The sequence below is a fragment of the Ictalurus furcatus genome, chromosome 7 (assembly GCF_023375685.1).
Source record: "Ictalurus furcatus strain D&B chromosome 7, Billie_1.0, whole genome shotgun sequence".
Classification (NCBI taxonomy): domain Eukaryota; kingdom Metazoa; phylum Chordata; class Actinopteri; order Siluriformes; family Ictaluridae; genus Ictalurus; species Ictalurus furcatus.
This window is the reverse complement of record NC_071261.1, coordinates 21909394-21927322: the sequence shown is the minus strand read 5'-3', so window position 1 is coordinate 21927322 and position 17929 is coordinate 21909394. Positions and strand designations below refer to the sequence as shown.

Here is a 17929-nt window from a genome sequence, read left to right as displayed (position 1 = left end):
AAGCCTAACGATAACTTTTTATAACAGTGTTAGCAACAATGTACAGTGCTTATTAAACTATGTCAATAATCTATAAAGATTATACATAAAATCTTAATAATCGTATAATCTATAAAAATTTCCTTTATTCTAATAGGCTCCCCGATTTGAGTAAGTGCTCAATAGTCCCCTCTGAAAATATTCAGGTCATCCACTCTACCATAACATTCAGCCCAGTCCCGTGTCCTTCAGCTGGGTTGTGGTGACGAGCACTGGCAATAATAATAATTTAAAAAAAAACACCAGAGAGCTACTTTGCATCACTGACACTGTGTGTCCTTGCTCTTTTTCGCTTAGTGCACTGCTTCCACCGAAACACTCCTGTTCTCCCTTAACAAGTTATATTCACTTTTAAATGTATAATATCAAGAAAGCGCCAAGCGCCAGAGGAACAAATCATGCTTAATGAGTGAAAATACTCCCACATAATGGCTAGAATATGCCAGAGCCAAGCTAATAAATCATAGTAAGAGGAATCCACACACATCCACACACACTCACCTAGAATTTGCACCTCTATGTGGCGTGGTTTCTCAATGAACTTCTCTACAAACAGAGCGCCATTTCCGAAAGCAGCCAAAGCCTCAGAGTATGCCCTCTGATAATTCTCTTCTAACTCCTGCAAAATCATGCATTACAAATATTACAATTAATTAATACAATTTATCAGACATGGACCTGTATGGAAAGTGGAGTAAATCCTGAAAAGTGCAGGTTTTTTTTTTTTCTAGAAGGCTCCGCTGTCTATGAGGCAAAATGCAACTTTAATTAAAAACATGACAAGCCTTCAAGGCTTCAGTTATAAAAAAAATCGCATGAATTGGAAAAAAATATTATATATTTTATATATATATATATATATATATATATATATATATATATATATATATATATATATATATATATATATATATACACACAGTATCTCACAAGAGTGAGTACACCCCTCACATTTTTGTAAATATTTGATTATATCTTTTCATGTGATAAAACTGAAGAAATGACACTTTGCTACAATGTAAAGTAGTGAGTGTCCAGCTTGTATAACAGTGTAAATTTGCTGTACCCTCAAAATAACTCAACACACAGCCATTGATGTATAAACCGCTTGCAACAAAAGGGAGTACACCCCTAAGTGAAAATGTCCAAACTGGGCCCAATTAACCATTTTCCCTCCCTGGTGTCATGTGACTTGTTAGTGTTATAAGGTCTCAGGTGTGAATGGGGAGCAGGTGTGTTAAATTTGGTGTCATCGCTCTCACACTCCCTCATACTGGTCACTGGAAGTTCAACATGGCACCTCATGGTAAAGAACTCTCTGAGGATCTGAACAAAAGAATTGTTGCTCTACATAAAGACATAAAGATGGCCTAGGCTATAAGAAGATTGCCAAGACCCTGACACTGAGCTGCAGCATGGTGGCCAAGACCATACAGCGGTTTAACAGGACAGGTTCCACTCAGAAGATGGACTTACGCCTACGCTTTGGATAACTTCTTATCCAATTGTGATGAGTTTCAACTTACGGACTGAAGACTGGACATTCTCCTTTAGGATTTTCTGGTAGAGCGCAGAATTCATGTTTCCCTCAATTACTGCAAGTTGCCCAGACCCTGAAGCAGCAAAGCATCCCCACACCATCACACTTTCACCACCATGCTTGACCGTAGGTATGATGTTCTTTTTGTGGAATTCTGTGTTTGGTTTACGCCAGATGTAATGGGACCCCTGTCTTCCAAACAGTTCCACTTTCGACTCATCAGTCCACAGAACATTCTCCAAAAGGTTTGAGGATCATTAATGTGTGTTTTGGCAAAATTCAGATGAGCATTAATGTTCTTCTGGATTAAGCAGTGGTTTTCACCTCGCCACTCTTCCATGGATGCCATTTTTGCCCAGTGTCTTTCTGATAGTGGAGTCATGAACAGTGAACTTTATTGATGCAAGAGAGGCAAGTTTTGTGACTTTCTGGATGAGTCGTTGTTGTGCTCTTGGAGGAATTTTGGAAGGCCAGCCACTTCTGGGAAGGTTCACTATTGTGCTGAGTTTTTTTCCATTTGGAGATAATGGCTTTCAATGTGGTTCTTTGGAGTCCCAGAGCCTTTGAAATAACTTTGTAACACTTCCGAGACTGATGTATTTCAGTCACCTTCTTCTTCATCATTTCTGGAATTTCTTTCCATTTCGGCATAGTGTGTTACTCTGTAAAACCTTTTAACCAGCTTTATACTGTTAATAAAGTTCTATTTAAGTGTTGATTTTGATTGAACAGGGTTTGCAGTAATCAGGCCTGGTTGTGTCTAGTCCAGCTGAACCCCATTATGGATGCAGTTTCACAGATTTGGAGAATTAGTAACTATGGGTAACTAAATACTTATTTATGCTTCAATAAATAATATTTTCATTTAAAAACTGTATTTTATGTTTACTCAGGTTGTTTTATCTTAGATTTTGTTTTAATTTTTTAAACAATTGAGTGTGAGACATAAACAAAAATAGAAGTTCTTATTCTTAAGTTCTTTAGTCGAATATTTTGAGATACTGGATTTTTGATTTCCATGAGCTATAAGCCGTTATCATCAAGAATAAAACAAACAATAAAAAGGCTTTCTCTCCCTTTCTCTCTTGCTGAGTCAAGGGTAAAGTATTTCATTCTCTTGCAGGTGGATCTATGATATTAATATTGTATAAATTATTCAAATAATGGTGTTAGATTTGTTAGAATTTGCCCATATGCTTGTTATACATTATGAATAAATTATTCGGCAATGAGAATGTAAGGGGAATTAGTATGCAGCGAAAACTTACGTTAGAAAAAACAATATAATTACTGTACATGACGATAGAAATTGTTATATTCTGGTGGATATAGCCATCACATCTATTCACAAATATGAATATACACTAAAATACATACATACCTCATACTCCCTGACTACCCGCATGCCACGACCACCTCCCCCATAGGCTGCTTTGAAAATGATGGGAAAGCCGTAGGTCTTAGCAAACTCCTGAGCATCCTGTAGAGAGGATATTGGCGCATTTGTCCCTGGGACCACTGGGACACCTAAACGTATATAAACAAGTAGCTTATTATTGTATCAAGGACATATAGCACAAAGAAATTTTTTATTTGTTAAGGGAAAACACCATACCAGCTTGGATGGCTAGAGCACGAGCCTCTACTTTATCCCCCATCTTGCGCACCACTTCTGGACTTGGGCCAATGAATCTAACCCCTGAGTCCTCACAGGCCTGAGCAAAATCCGAACGCTCTGACAAAAACCCATATCCTGGATGGATGGCATCCACATTATTCTCCTGCAAAAGAGATGGTAAATGTAAAGTAGGAGACCGATGAGAATATAAAAAAGGTTTTAAAAAATGGAAATAAGAAGAATGAAAAAAGAAATTGCATGAAAGATAGAAGATGTGCATCAGTGCTAATTAGCCTGAAAGTATGCAAAGCAAATACTAAATTTATTAAAATCTCAATCAGGGGGTAATTGGAAGCCAGCCTCCCTCTGTTGGCTGAATGTGTGCTCTCCATGATAATGGATTAGGACGAAGAACCCCACTAAATCACTCTCACAGAATAAGGCAGGATAGATTATGTTTGGAAAAATCTGCATGAGTGTAGGTCTTTTTGTGTGTGTGTGTGTGTGTGTGTGTGTGTGTGTGTGTGTGTGTGCGTGGCACTTTATTGTTAGAGGCATAGATAAGCTCCTGGTGTAAAATGAGTCTACTGTGAAAATTACACATAAACCACTCAAGGCCCAATCTGTATACCATGTTTAAAGGCAAATGGAGTCTGAAGGTCTGGCCACGCCCCTGTTTTCATTAACCTCAGCTTTGAATGATTGCCATTTATCCATAGTATCTCCATACTAAAACTATAGCAAAACAAATAAATAAAAAAATCATCCAAAGCTAGAACTATATTTCACCTGCAAGCACAAAAGTCTCTTTGTCTCTTAATAAAACATAGTCTGAACCTTGTGTTCATTTAGAGAGCACCAGCATTCAATATAATCGACTCGAGTTATCACATCCTGAACTCAATTAACACACAATGCTCAAGGTGCAAATATTACGAAGCAAAACTTTTCACATCAGTCAGAATGGAGGATTGGTTAAACAGTTCATATGATTGCTATGAAAGAGTGCATTGAAACTTTTCAGAAAGAGCTGAAATAAGAGGAAGGCAGCAGAGGAGGAAGAAAAAGAGGCATGAAAGGCACTCATCTATTAATAGAAAAATAAATATGGCATATGGTAGTAGAGAGAGCGACACTGGGCAAAGGGTACAGCCATGTTTGAGCCACTTTAAGTTAGCATTTATAACTGTATATATCTAAAACTCCAACCCAGGCAATTTATCTATTGTGACACTGGAATGTGGTACACTGCTGTCTTACCTGCAGCAATGATGTGTTTTCAACTGACTGAACATAAAAAATACATACTATTTGTAAACAATTTAGTTAACAGTTCCTTCTCTGTAGTTTGGTCTCCCTCAATCACATAGTAGCAAGGCTAAAACCTGATCGTGAACTTGGCTTCTGGTTTACAAAGTATAATAGTTAGCCTAATGCCAGTGACCTTGCATACTGGTTTACTCAATATAGTAGTCAGATTTCAGCTACCAACATAAAGTGTGTTAGTACAGTAAGGTTTTGGGTCACCATAAGCTGCCAGAACAGCTTCAGTACACATTGGCAGATATTCTCTGGAACTGTACTGTAGGGATGAAAATCATTCTTCCAAAAGACATTCACTCAAATAGGATTTTGATATTAGTGGTGGAGAATGCTGTTTAGCATGTCACTCCAGAAATCTCCCTTAAAAAAAAAAAAATAAAAAAAAATAAAAAATTAAAACATTGTACTTTAATTGTGGAAAGTTTTTGTCTATTACAAACAGGTAACTATATACTTACTGTATGGAATTGGCCATATAATGTAATGCAATAAATCATATATCTATCTATTTATCTATCTATCTATCTATCTATATATATATATATATATATATATATATATATATATATATATATATATATATATATATATACACACACACACTTTGTTTATACAATATGCAGTACAGATACACAGTGCCCTTCACTAATATTGACACCCCTGGTAAATATGAGCAAAGAAGGCTGTGAAAAATTGTGTTTATTGTTTAACCTTTTGTTTTTTCAGTAATCTATTATATTTTTTTCATAGGCATTGTAGACATTTTTTGAGCTTTGATTGTAGTTCAATATGCAAGAGTATTTATTGCTTAGCTATTTAGGGATCATATGATATGTAACTGGTGGTCATTTGGTTTGGAAATCATCTGTTTAGCATAGTGTAAGCCAACATTTGCAAATTGAGCTGTCAAAATGCATAGTTTTGCCAGTATTGGGGATTGAATGAGAAAAAAAATGTGAGTGTTCAGTAAATGTATTCTGTATAAAGGCAATGAAAAACTCATTCCCAGTTTGGTCCATATGGAGTGCTCTGTGAAGAGTTTTGAAAAAGTGAACATGGAATTGAACATTCCAATTAAAAAAACTCAAATGCGTGACTTTAGACTGACATTTACTGCATCTCTAGTTAAGATATTCACATGTGTGCTTTTGTGTATCTGAGCTTGATTTCAGGGACTACCCACAAGATTGCATCTTCACTATTGGTCCAGGAATAAACTTGAACTAATAATGGAGAATATTATTGACCACCAGGAAACTGTGGTACAATGTGCACAGGAGGAATTGCTCTGTGTGCTGCCATCAGCCAATATTGGTCCATATCTCACAGCTTGCTCTAATCAATTATATATATTTCATCAAGAGCAGAGAAAAGCTATATTGTTATTTCAGATAATATCAGTTTCAACCACACTGCTGTGGTGGTGGACACCCTGTTCCCTGAAAAAATGTTTCTTCTTTCCTATTATGCTTTTTTAACACCACAGAGAAGCATTTCTCTGTAAGAAAGTGGAAAGTAAGTATATGACAGAAATCCATATGAGCAGTAACACCGTGTTCAGAGGACACATGTGGGGACATTACATTAGCATCCTGCCAGAGCAAAGAAAGCATAGCAGGAGGTGCTTCCCACATCCCCGGCTGTTTTTATAGTTCAGAGCATTTTTAGTTTCCTAATTATAGTTTTGGAAAATTGGAGCATGTTTAGAAAATGTGCTGTAGATTTCCAATTTGTTCTGCCTTTGTGACAGAGAAAATGTTAGTGATAGGAAACATAAACACAGTGATAGACAAACAATAAAACAGACTGTCATGGCAAGTCAGAAATACATACAGACAGAGAATCATCCTGAGGCATTCTCATACACTAGATTAGCAGTAACAGAGAAACGTTGTGGTCCATTCTGAAGTGATGAAGCGTATACAGCGTTTTTTCGAAAAGGAACGCCCTAGGCAGCTGTTTGTACGGTCTTACCAAATAGGAGGGATAAAAAGCCTTTACTTCAAATAGCCCTTTTTAAAGGTCATTGCTGAAAGGTCCCACTGATGGGCACTTCGATCCCAAGATTCAGCAGCAGCAACCAAATGTTCTTATCTCAAGTACATCAAGTTGAATAACAAAACGTTGGCCTTACTTAAAAGAAATTGCCATAAGCAGTGTTTTGGCAAATTAGCAATATAGTGGTTCCATTTTTTTTTAACCTTACCCGAGGTAATAGCTGGTAGTTTGTTCATTTGCTTTGTCTGCAATTATAAATAAGCCTACTTTTTATTTGAAAAAGAAAGCCAAGTGAATTGTGATTGGTGAAATAAAATGGTAGCAGTGTGATAAAGTGTTTATATCACTTAATATTTGCTCTTTAAATGTCCAGGCTGGGGGCACAATTACATTCCTGACTCTTGTACAGTAACTACATCCCTTTCTTAATATTTTCACTGTAGCCATTGAATAATTCTAGAATAAGTTAGGACGAATGCCTGAATAACTAGATAATAATGAAAATACGTGAAATTTACATAAGGATGAAAGAACACCGGTTTGTCTTCAGAGAAAAAAAAAGACATTTAGCTGAATTTTAAAGGGCTGTTCATTTTGACGTTTACAGTGGGAGACCCTTCAGAGTTCCCATAACCTTCAGAGTGGGAAGCATACAGTCACGATCACTTCAAAATGGACTGCAGCCAGAAAGAGCTGTCTGACCTTGGCCACTTTGATGATGTCATGGATGTGGAGGTAAGCAGCGACAGGGGGCAGCCCTTTGCCAATCAGGTAGGCTTCATCTGCTTTCTGTCTGTGCATTTGGCCTGTATCCTGCTCGGAGTACACAGCCACTGTCCGGATCCCCAGCTCCGTACATGCCCGGAATACACGGATTGCTATCTCACCTGTGCACAAGAGGGAACACCCAGACATTATGAAGAAAAAAAACAAACAAAAAAATCAGGAATTAAGACTGTCTCACCTACGGTTACATCAGAATAGATCTTAAATGGGAATAAAACACAATACTAGTCCAGCACACTCTGAAGGATGTGACCAATGGCCTCACCTCTGTTGGCTACCATGACCTTTTTGATTGGCCGGTACTCAAGGCTCTGAGGTGATGTGTGCGCCGAGCGTGATAGCAGGTATGCTCTCCGGATAGAGAGCATACCCAAGCCATGCTTCACCACTCCCAAATACACCATCCTGAGGGGGAGACAGAGAGAGAGAGAGAGAGAGAGAGAGAGAGAGAGAGAGAGAGAGAGAGAGAGAGAGAGAGAGAGAGAAAGAAAGGGGAAGGGGAGAGATAATAACAGATGTCCATTTCAAAAGCATCCTTCAATAAGACAGAATGAAATATAAAACTAAATGATGTGAGAGATAGGTCACGGTCCATAAAGGTACATGGGACAAGGGCAACATTGAACAAAATTACTGTACAATATTACTTAACATAAATGCTCAAAACGGAACTAATGATCCACAAAGTTTTATGACAACAGTTAATTGATGCCATTTCCTCCAACATTGTTATGGCTATCCACCATTATGGTCCTTATTGCCCCAGAAAGCAGACTTTTGCTTCAGTTGGTGTGGGGTTGCTGCCATCTTATGGTACTAAGCAGTAATGCCATGCAAAATTATTAAAGCTACTGCCTTTTTCTGTCCAGAAAAAAATGATACGCAAGTTGTCCACACATATAGCTTTAAATATGCACATTGGTAATAAAGCATCATGCATCACACTGAATGATGAATCTCACTAATAGCGTTTAGTTTAAGGCATACATTATAATACAGCATTAGTGAGTCTTATATTCAGGTAACAAACTCTGTGTATAAACAGCGGCAAATCTCTGTGGTTTGTATGCACAAGCCTTCCACCTTTGCCCATTAAACACTAATACACCACAACCAGCTGAACAACTTTGGAAGCCAAGGAGCATCCATGAAAAGCACTGTATCCTTGTATAAAGGTGCTTCATATGAAGAATATCTAAAAGAGTTGATTAATCTTACGCGACACACAAACACTTCAGGCCAGTGTGTCATCTTGTACAATTCATATATAGTACATGGGAGTGTATTTAAATTAAAACACCATCCAGTGTTGCACAGACAAAGATTAGTTTTATTTTGTGTCTTGGGTTATCTAATGGTTTCTTTTTCGAGTTTTCCTTGACACTGTTATCACTGGCTTGCTCATTATGGATTTAAATCTACTTCTGGATTTCCGTAAAGCTGTTCTGTGACAATGTCTGTTGTTGGAAGTGTTGTGTTATACTGTACAAATAAAACTTAATACAATTTAAATGATTTAAAAAATAATAATTAAATAAAAAGAATCAGTGAATTAAGAGCAGATTTTTCCTTGGATTCCAGAAATATAAAATCACAACAAAACTTGTATTTTTTATCTTCCGAAAGCAACATACTAGTCTCATCTTTAATGTTTTATGTAAAACAAATTCATAGTGTAGCAGTACTGTCTTTTTTTTTTTTTTTTTGCTCAGTCTGTGGCAGTATTTAAAGGCTTGTTATTATTCAAATGAATCAGAATAATAAAATATTTATGCAATTAAAAATAACAGTTTTAAATGAAGTTAGAAAAATGACAGTCTCAATATGATTCACAGTATATATAATATAATCCTGTTGTCATGTTGTATATTGTACATTTTGCATGAATCACCTAAAAATGATCTATACCTTCATGAAAAGAAATCATTACACGTGTCAATGTATTAAAAGTATTACTAACGAAACCCTCTTACACACACATACTATACACATACCCTTACTTTGTGCTTTCATTGGGAGAGGGTCACTAGGTTCATTTATTTTCTGATAATGTGCCTATGTCATGTTTTTGACAGTGTGCTGTATGACAGTGAAGAGATACATTGAACTTTAGTGCAACATTCACAAGGTCAGACATGCATATACATGCACAAGCAAAAACCTTAAGACCTGCCTGATCATGCTTCGCTTCCTCAACACTTCACACATAATGTGGCTAATGAAGCTAAAGCCGGGTCTCAACACAGTCACAGAGAATACCTCATTAGATTTTCAACAGAGAAGACCAAGCCCTGTTCCTGTCTTCAGTGCAGCTATAATTGCTGTGCTTAAAGATAAGAAAGGGTAAGCTACTCAAAAACTTCAATGTGTCTCTTTTTCCTGTCTATTAACCTTTATGTAGTGATCTAAAATCTGGTCAAAGTAAGCCAGGGTTCACAGAACAATATTCCAATATTATTATTCTTCACATATATGTTTTTTTTTTTTTTTGTTTAGTTTTTTTTTTTTCCCAGAAACTGCACTAATGTATAAAATATTGTTACATTATAGTATAATGTGGTAATTTATTATGTATTATTAATGTGGTATTGCATAATGCAATCAAGGGGGATGTATGGACCTACTAACCAACCCAAAGCCCTGCCCATGCACCACAAGTCATACAGTATTTAATAGATCAGTTTTGGGAATCAAAAGGTGTAGCAGCCATAAACAGGCCCTCTGGTTAGACCAAGTTTCAATTTTAGTCTTCAAATGAGGGTAGTAATTTAGCATATTAGATAACTTTAGTTACATTTGGACTGTTAACGCTGCAATATTCAGGATCATTTTCATACACATGGCATAATATATATTTTTTTCTCATATCACCAACTAAACAGTATAAAAATCTATACATCCCATACAGTGCTCACATCTAGCCAGCATCAGCAAGACACTTTAATAGGAACACCTGTAACCTTTCCCCAATCATGTGGCTGCAATGCAATGCAAGTCAAAAGCTTCTGTTAAAGTTCACATCAAACAGTACAGCTGGCAAAAATATATCAGGGACTTTGATCATGGCGTGGTATATTTCAGAAACTGCTGATTTCCTGTGATTGTCACACACAACACTCTCTAGAGTTTAAACAGAATGGTGCGAAAAACAAAATACACCCAGTGAGCAACAGCTTTGTGGGCAGAAACACCTCGTTGATGAGAGAGATAAGGGAAGAATGGCCAGACTGGTTCAACTGACAGGAAAGCTTAGTAAGTGAAAAGTAAACACTCTTTACAACCATGGTGAACAGAAAAGCATTTTAAAAAATGCATAACTGTGTGATTTTATGCATTGCACTGCTGCTACAGGATTAGTTGATTAGATAATAGCATGAATGGGCAGGAGTACAGGTGTTCCTATTAAAGTGGTTGGTGGGAATATCCATGTCAATGGCTCAAAAAGTGATCAAGGCTTAGGCCAGACAGTAACAGTGATAAGCATGGCTTGGGAGCCGTCGATTAGCATTTCTCACTCATTCTGAGTTTTATCAGGTATTCCTAGAGTATAATTACAATGTAACTATATTCCTAATTGTATTCAGTTCACACTATGTATTTGTGGTATGGTATGAAATGCTATGAAATCTCAATGTGTTTTCATTCCAGTTGTTAGGACCAGGAACCCGACTGATACAGACTAGATCCGAACTCTTATACTACTTTAAGAATATTGGACAGTAAAATAGTTTAAATTTAAACATTTGGATATTTCCATCTCTGCCTAGACAATCCAGAAAATTGTATATAATTGAAAAGCCCAGCCAGTTCCATGTTCAGTTTTAAAAATAGGTTTTACTTAGTTGCGCCTGTCTTTGATGTTGCACTGTATGACCTTGTAACTCATTGTCAGAATGGCTTTGAGTTCACCACCTGAATTGTAAGCAGTTCTACTGCAAAAATATAAAATTAATTACATTACGTGCAGGTTAGATACTAGCAAAATGTTAACACAAACATGACTGATCTGTCTCACACACAGTTTACATCACTGTCTGTATACTTAAGCCTGAGAATGACGTACGATATCTGTGTGCGTGCATTTTAAAACAACGGCTATTAGGTATATTTAATCAGACTGGCGTATCTCAGACAGTCTGAGTGTAGTGATCAATGAGAGGTCAGCAAACAAAGCTACCATATCTGATTAGTACAGAAGAATACACTGGCAATCACTCCTAACCTGTTTAACATGTGAATTCCTGGACAATCACTAACACTAAAGAATTAGCTAATAGATATGAGGTGTAATCTAGGCTAATTCTTTGAAGTATTCGAGTCTATGGCTTTAAAGAATGTGATACAGCAGAATGAAGTTTAGTCAGATTATTATGTGGGAGAGTGAGGATATTCTGAGCTCTAAAGTGCACCTAAATTGTTTTTGTCTTGTGGGCTTGTAAAATGTGAGCAGTTGAAATCTACTATCTCATTATCTCCCAAAAATACCAAGTGCTATTCCTCTTTACTTGTCTAATTCTGGCCCTTTCTCACCTACACACTTTCCCAGGAAAAAGAAGAGACATATCAGCCCAAAAACCTTACACCTTGTCCTCAGATCAAACACCCAAGGACATCACCTCTTCAAACTTAGACTTTACAACTCTGCTTTCTTTGGGTAGTCAGTGAGACATTTTGCAAGTCAGCACTCATCCCTGCATTCTCGTGGGTAAATTAAAGCCAGTTATCATCCCGCATTCCTCTTCGGAGTAAAAGGTCGTAAATAAATGAGAGCAGAATACAGTTAGTGATTTTTCAAGGTTCTTCAAACAGAACCTTTAATATCTTGATTACAGGGTGATTCTTCTTATTAATGAAACCCAATATGTGATGTTAATTTACAATGACTATGTTTACATGGACAGCAATAATATAATTACTGATCTTATTCTGAATAAGACAATATTGTGATTAAGGTGTTTACATGAGTCACTTTTAGAATATTCTTTTCACGTTCCTGTTTTATGTGTTATAGAGCATAGATCGATTAACGGCACTCGTCATTACGTCCCCCCGCCACGCCGTCTGACGTTCCCTCCAGAATTTCACGTATCAACATACACTTCGTCTTCGTTATGGTATCGTATACAGTTTTGTGTGTTTCATTTTTTATTTTACGAAAGCTTCAAGTGCACTTAATTGTTTGTCAGGCTGTACCTGCAAATGGACGACTGCTTGAAGCCGTGGGCTGCGTCCCAAATCACATATTTCCATGTATACATGTATTCCTCCTACTATATAGCAGGTAAGTATGCGGTTTCAGACGCAGCCGTGCTCTCTTGTTTGCCGTCAAACACTTGAGCACTGACATGTGTGTACGTGTCCTGTCCCAAAATGCAGTGAAAACTCCCACACGACATTAATAGTGTGATTAAGGTGTGTACATGTCTGTAATACGTGTCTAAAACAGGACTATTCCACATGTCTTAATTCCATTTGTGTTTATGTATGTATGATTTTAGTCAGATTAAGGTCATCAATACTCGCTGTTTACATGGTAGGTTCTTAATCAGAGTATTGTCTTAATCGGGTTAATATCGGATTATTGTTGTCCATGTAAACGTACTGACTAATCAGAGGACTGGTCTTTCGGATGGGAATTAAGTTCAGTCCTGGACTAAAACAATTCTGAATACAGTCCTGGACAGAATACAATTCTCAGTGACACAAGTACTGGAAGTCTTTCTTTTCACATATATGTGGAAGTCTGAGAAAACACATTGAGATGGTAACAGTTTGACATTTTCCACCACATCCAATGCAGTATAATTCTGAAAATGAGAAGTTTTCCTTAACTGAAATTGGTGTCTTATTTGGACATATAGTAAAGTTCTAGCATTTTAAAGTCCGTCCACCGCCAAAATGAAATCAGAATAAATATTTCAAGATGCTTGTTCTACCTCTATATTTATAACCTAATCAACTTATGTTTACTTCGAGTATGATTTTAGTCAGATTAAGGTCATCAATACTCGCTGTTTACATGGAATGGAAAATTTTATGGAAAAACATTGCCGCCATATTTTACTCAAAAGATGTGTACAATGGGAAATGAGTTCTGAAATCATTCTGATTATCAGCATCATTTGCATCAGTCTCGTCACCTGAGCTCAAATTCAATCACAGCTTTTAAACACAAGCCTTATTTTCACAGTCATGTCATTTCACAGATGGTTTCTCTTATCCTGCTGCTACCCTCTTTCCATCTGACTTGCTATTGCTTCCCTGTTTGTTTGTCTTTTTAACTGCACACTCTTGCTCTGTGTCATCAGTGGGGCAAACACAGCTCCATTAGAGCACATAGGAAGTCACCCAAGCAGTTTGTGTGAGCTAACATAGAGTGCTAACATTTTACCATTAGCCTTGTAAGTCAACATGGACAGCTGGAACAGCTGTTAAATAGCTGGCGAACTGTGTTTGTTTGTTTTTTTGTTGTTGTTGTTTGTTTGTTTTAGTTTGTTTTTTTCCACCGGCTATGCATAGCTTTTAAGTAAGAACGTCAACTATGGGAACACAGCTAATAAGCCAAACATGCATTTTGAAGTGATGGTTACTTTCTTGACGTGCCTAACAAAATTACCCATACCAAATAATGAACAGGCTTCAAATTAATGGTTTACACTTTGATGTGTTTGTGTCTTTGTTTATGCCAAAGTTTTTTCAGTTAGAAGTTTTCCATGTTTGAACATGGACAAACAGTTCTGGTGTTTGCTGTAAGGAGTGAAGCAAAAACTGGAGCAGCAACTTTGTACATACTAAGCATTGTTGTTTGTCAGGTCAAAATAACTACTAACTTTTCTAGCAATGCTGAAACATTATTCATGGCAAACTTTTGCTGTATGAGTTATGGTATGACAAAAAAACATCCCAGACTCCATGTTTTCTTTAAGATAACAAGTATGGGCAATGATTTTACAATTCTTTAATGTTATTGTAAATGGAATTGTTAGTGCTAATATTAGAAACAGCCTATTATGTTAGCATCATGCCTATATATGACTGTCACACATATATATATAACTGTATCATAGCCCCGAAAGCGCTGTGACTGACTCTAATAATGGACTCATTTGAGTTTTGTATTTCTACAGTAAAAATTATATTTTGAACAATGTTTTTTTTTTTAAAATCATAAGTGATGGCTGGAAATGATACTTATCAGGAAAACTCTTACCTATCAAGAAACAAATATGGCACAAAACGTATACACATAGGAACACAGTCATGCATTAGCCAGCTCTTTCATTCAAACCACACAGACCTTATGGTTCTGACATCCAATCATGTCATTTGTACTTTGTGCAATGTTGCTTAGTCTAAGTCTAGTGTATGTATATGGTCTGTACTTATATAGCGGTTTTTAACCTTAGCTGTACACTATTTCTCACCCCCCCCCCCCCCCCAACACACACACACGTACACCAATGGCAGCAGAGCTACCATGCAAGGGAGCAATTCGCAGTTCAGTCTCTTGTCCAAGGACACTTCGACATGCGGAGGCATGTGGGCCAAAAATCGAACCCCCAACCCTACGATTATTGGACAACCCTTCGCAATAGCTGCTGCTGTCATGTTATGGATGTGTTAGCCATCATGCAGCCTTAAATTATTTATTTATTACACCAACACTTAACTCAACTTATAGAACTGCACAAACTTACAGCCTGGGCTAGGGGGATTCAGCCTCAGCCTCTATTACAGAAATACCATTCTGTATATTTTTACATACTCAGTTTAAAAAAAGTTAAATAATAATAATAATAATAATAATAATAATAATAATAATAATAATAATAATAATAACAATCTAATTTAATAAATGAATTTTAGATTATGTAAAAAATTGAGCCATGTCTTTTTATGAGCCATAAACTTTTTATGTAACTTTTTATGAATCAAAAGGTGCAATGATTTCTTTGTGGTTATCTGATTTATACAAGCTGATCAATCTTACTTCATCTGAGGGTTATAAAGTTTTTAGAACTCATGGCTGATTTGTGTGTTTTGAGACTTGTGTCTCATTTAAATATTAATCAAAACCAACATGAACTCTGTACACAGGTGTTTTTTGTTTGTTTTTGTTTTGTTTTATCAGCCCCTGGATGCACTAATGATGTAACTGATAAACTGCACATTTATTTATGTAGGTCTGTTTTCTCTGAGAATGCTACTCATAAATTGTTGTAAAGCTATTATAAAGTATTGGAGGTACAAGACTCAAACATACAACACTCTACAATCACTCCAATATGACTTAAACCATGCTATAACAGCTATGGCACATTAACAAAGATTCCCATTTCAAATAATATATGCAGTGTAAGTATATTAAACATCCTATCAGTACATTATACTTACTACTAACTGATATGTGTACAGGAGCGATCAGAGTGACAAAACCTGTTGCACTCATATTGCTTAAACCTTAAGCCTGTATGCCAAACAAATACAGCAATCAAAGGTCCTGTAGCGAACACACACACACACACACACACACACACACACACACACACACACACACACACACATTTTTCAGTGACTAAAGCAGGAGCAGTATGTGTGTCTTTAGCTGTCACATATACATGGACATTGGGGTATGCACACGTATGTACACAAAAATAGAAACTAACATGCACACACACACACACACACACACACACACACACACACACACACACACAGGCATGGTATGTCATGTGAACAAATTAATTCCCAAGCAAACAGTTAAGAAGTTCACATGCAAATTTACACTGAACAGGCTACATAGCTACTAGTCTTATTATCTCAAAACTGGACTATTGCAACGCACTACTCTCAGGACTCCCAGCCAGCTCCATCAAACCCTTTCAGATGATTCAGAACGCAGCAGCATGCCTTGTCTTCAACCAGCCCAAAAAAACCCATGTCATACCCCTCTTCATCTCCCTCCACTGGCTTCCTGTAGCCGCCCGTGTCAAATTCAAGGCCTTGATGCTCACGTACAAGACCTTGTCTGGAACAGCACCCTCCTACCTCAACACCCTCCTTGAGGTTTACGTTCCCTCACGCAACCTGTGATCAGTTAACGACCGATGCCTGGTAGTGCCTACTCAGTGTGGCTCACGGTCCCTTTTCAGAACCTTCACACTAACTGTCCCTCAGTGGTGGAATGAACTTCCAACCTCAATCCAGACCGCAGAATCTGTCACTAGCTTCAAAAAATGGCTAAAAATGACCCGCCTCTTCCTCGAACACTTAACTTGACCCCCCTTTATATATTTATTTTAAAGAAAAACACTTACTCTGGCACTTACACCTCTACTTTGTGCACTTTGCTTCTCTAGAACTCAGTTAAAAATCTTGTATTGCTCTCCACCTCATATATTGCTTTGCTTGTATTTCCTCATTTCTAAGTCACTTTAGATAAAAGCATCTCCTAAATGAATAAATGTAACTGTAAATGAATAACAGACTATGTGCACAGAAAATATGCAGTCCTGCTGATCCACAGCTGCATGTCCAGTGCAAACATGCTCACACATCAAAACAACCTTAACAAAACCTGATCTCATGTATCATGTAAGCCATAAACATTCACGTGTAACACACTATCACCTAAATGTAATACCTTACCAGTTTGAAGAGATCCAGAGGCAAACACTCACCTGAATTCACCTGCAGCGAGCAGTTTTCAGGTCACAAACAGATGTTTAAGCAGAAAGTAACACTTTGGTCTTGATATCGTCTGATTCTGAAGGAGGAGCAGAATATACTGTTGAAGCTTCTATTTGCACAGAACACACATATACACTCATACACACACTGTCAGAGGAAGTGTTGCTGTTCCAGCAGACAGTGAACAAGAACGTCAGGCCTTCTCCTGTTTGGATGATGAGGTCCAGCTCTCTCTCTCTCTCTCTCTTTCTCTCTCTCTCTCTCTCTCTCTCTCTCTCTCTGTCTGTCTGTCTCTCTCTCTTTCTCTCTCTCACTCACTCACTCACTCACACACACACACACACTCCTTTCATCCTGAGCCTGCTTATTGTGCAACACAGGCACGCCCCCATTCATATCAGCCAATCACAGAAAGCCTAACTCAAAGAGCACAGAGCGGCAGGATTTAAAGACAGATTGAGTAAGAGATGAATAAAAGAGTGAGAGGAAAAGCATGCAACAGTTGCATGCTATAGGCCGAGGTGGAAAACTTTAAAAACACGATGAAATAACATTTTCAAAAGACAATAAAAACAAATATAATATTAACCTTTAACAAAGGTGAAGATCATCTTGTAAAATATTAAATGAAGGCAGCAGATACAGTTCCTTGCACACAAGTATTCACCCCCAACATTGGGCTCCCCCCCCCCCCACACACACATTTTATGCAATTAGTCCATAATATTTAAACGGTTTTTCAAACAGTTGCCAAAATTATTTACAAATAAAAAAAAAATATATGAATGTTGTGATTGCATAAGTTTTCACTGCTACTGCTATGAAACCCCTAAATTTGTTCTGGTGCAAACAGTTGCCAACAGAAGTCATAGGTAATTAAACCAAGTCAAACTGTGTGCAAATAAAGTGTCACGTGTTCTCAATATAAATACATC

General features: G+C 37.2%; 1 protein-coding gene across 1 annotated transcript in view; it reads right to left on the bottom strand.

The window, feature by feature from the left end:
* Nucleotides 1–17381, bottom strand: part of pcxb (pyruvate carboxylase b) — a 255749-nt gene extending 238368 nt beyond the window's left edge. The window contains exons 1-6 of the mRNA XM_053629257.1: nucleotides 16985–17381; nucleotides 7570–7709; nucleotides 7221–7405; nucleotides 3195–3360; nucleotides 2961–3106; nucleotides 541–658 (exon numbers count right to left, since the gene is read on the bottom strand). Of these exons, the coding sequence (XP_053485232.1) occupies nucleotides 541–658; nucleotides 2961–3106; nucleotides 3195–3360; nucleotides 7221–7405; nucleotides 7570–7708 (754 nt within the window). The 5' untranslated portion in view covers nucleotide 7709; nucleotides 16985–17381. The remainder of the gene's footprint in view (nucleotides 1–540; nucleotides 659–2960; nucleotides 3107–3194; nucleotides 3361–7220; nucleotides 7406–7569; nucleotides 7710–16984) is intronic.
* Between the last annotated feature and the right edge of the window lie 548 nt (nucleotides 17382–17929).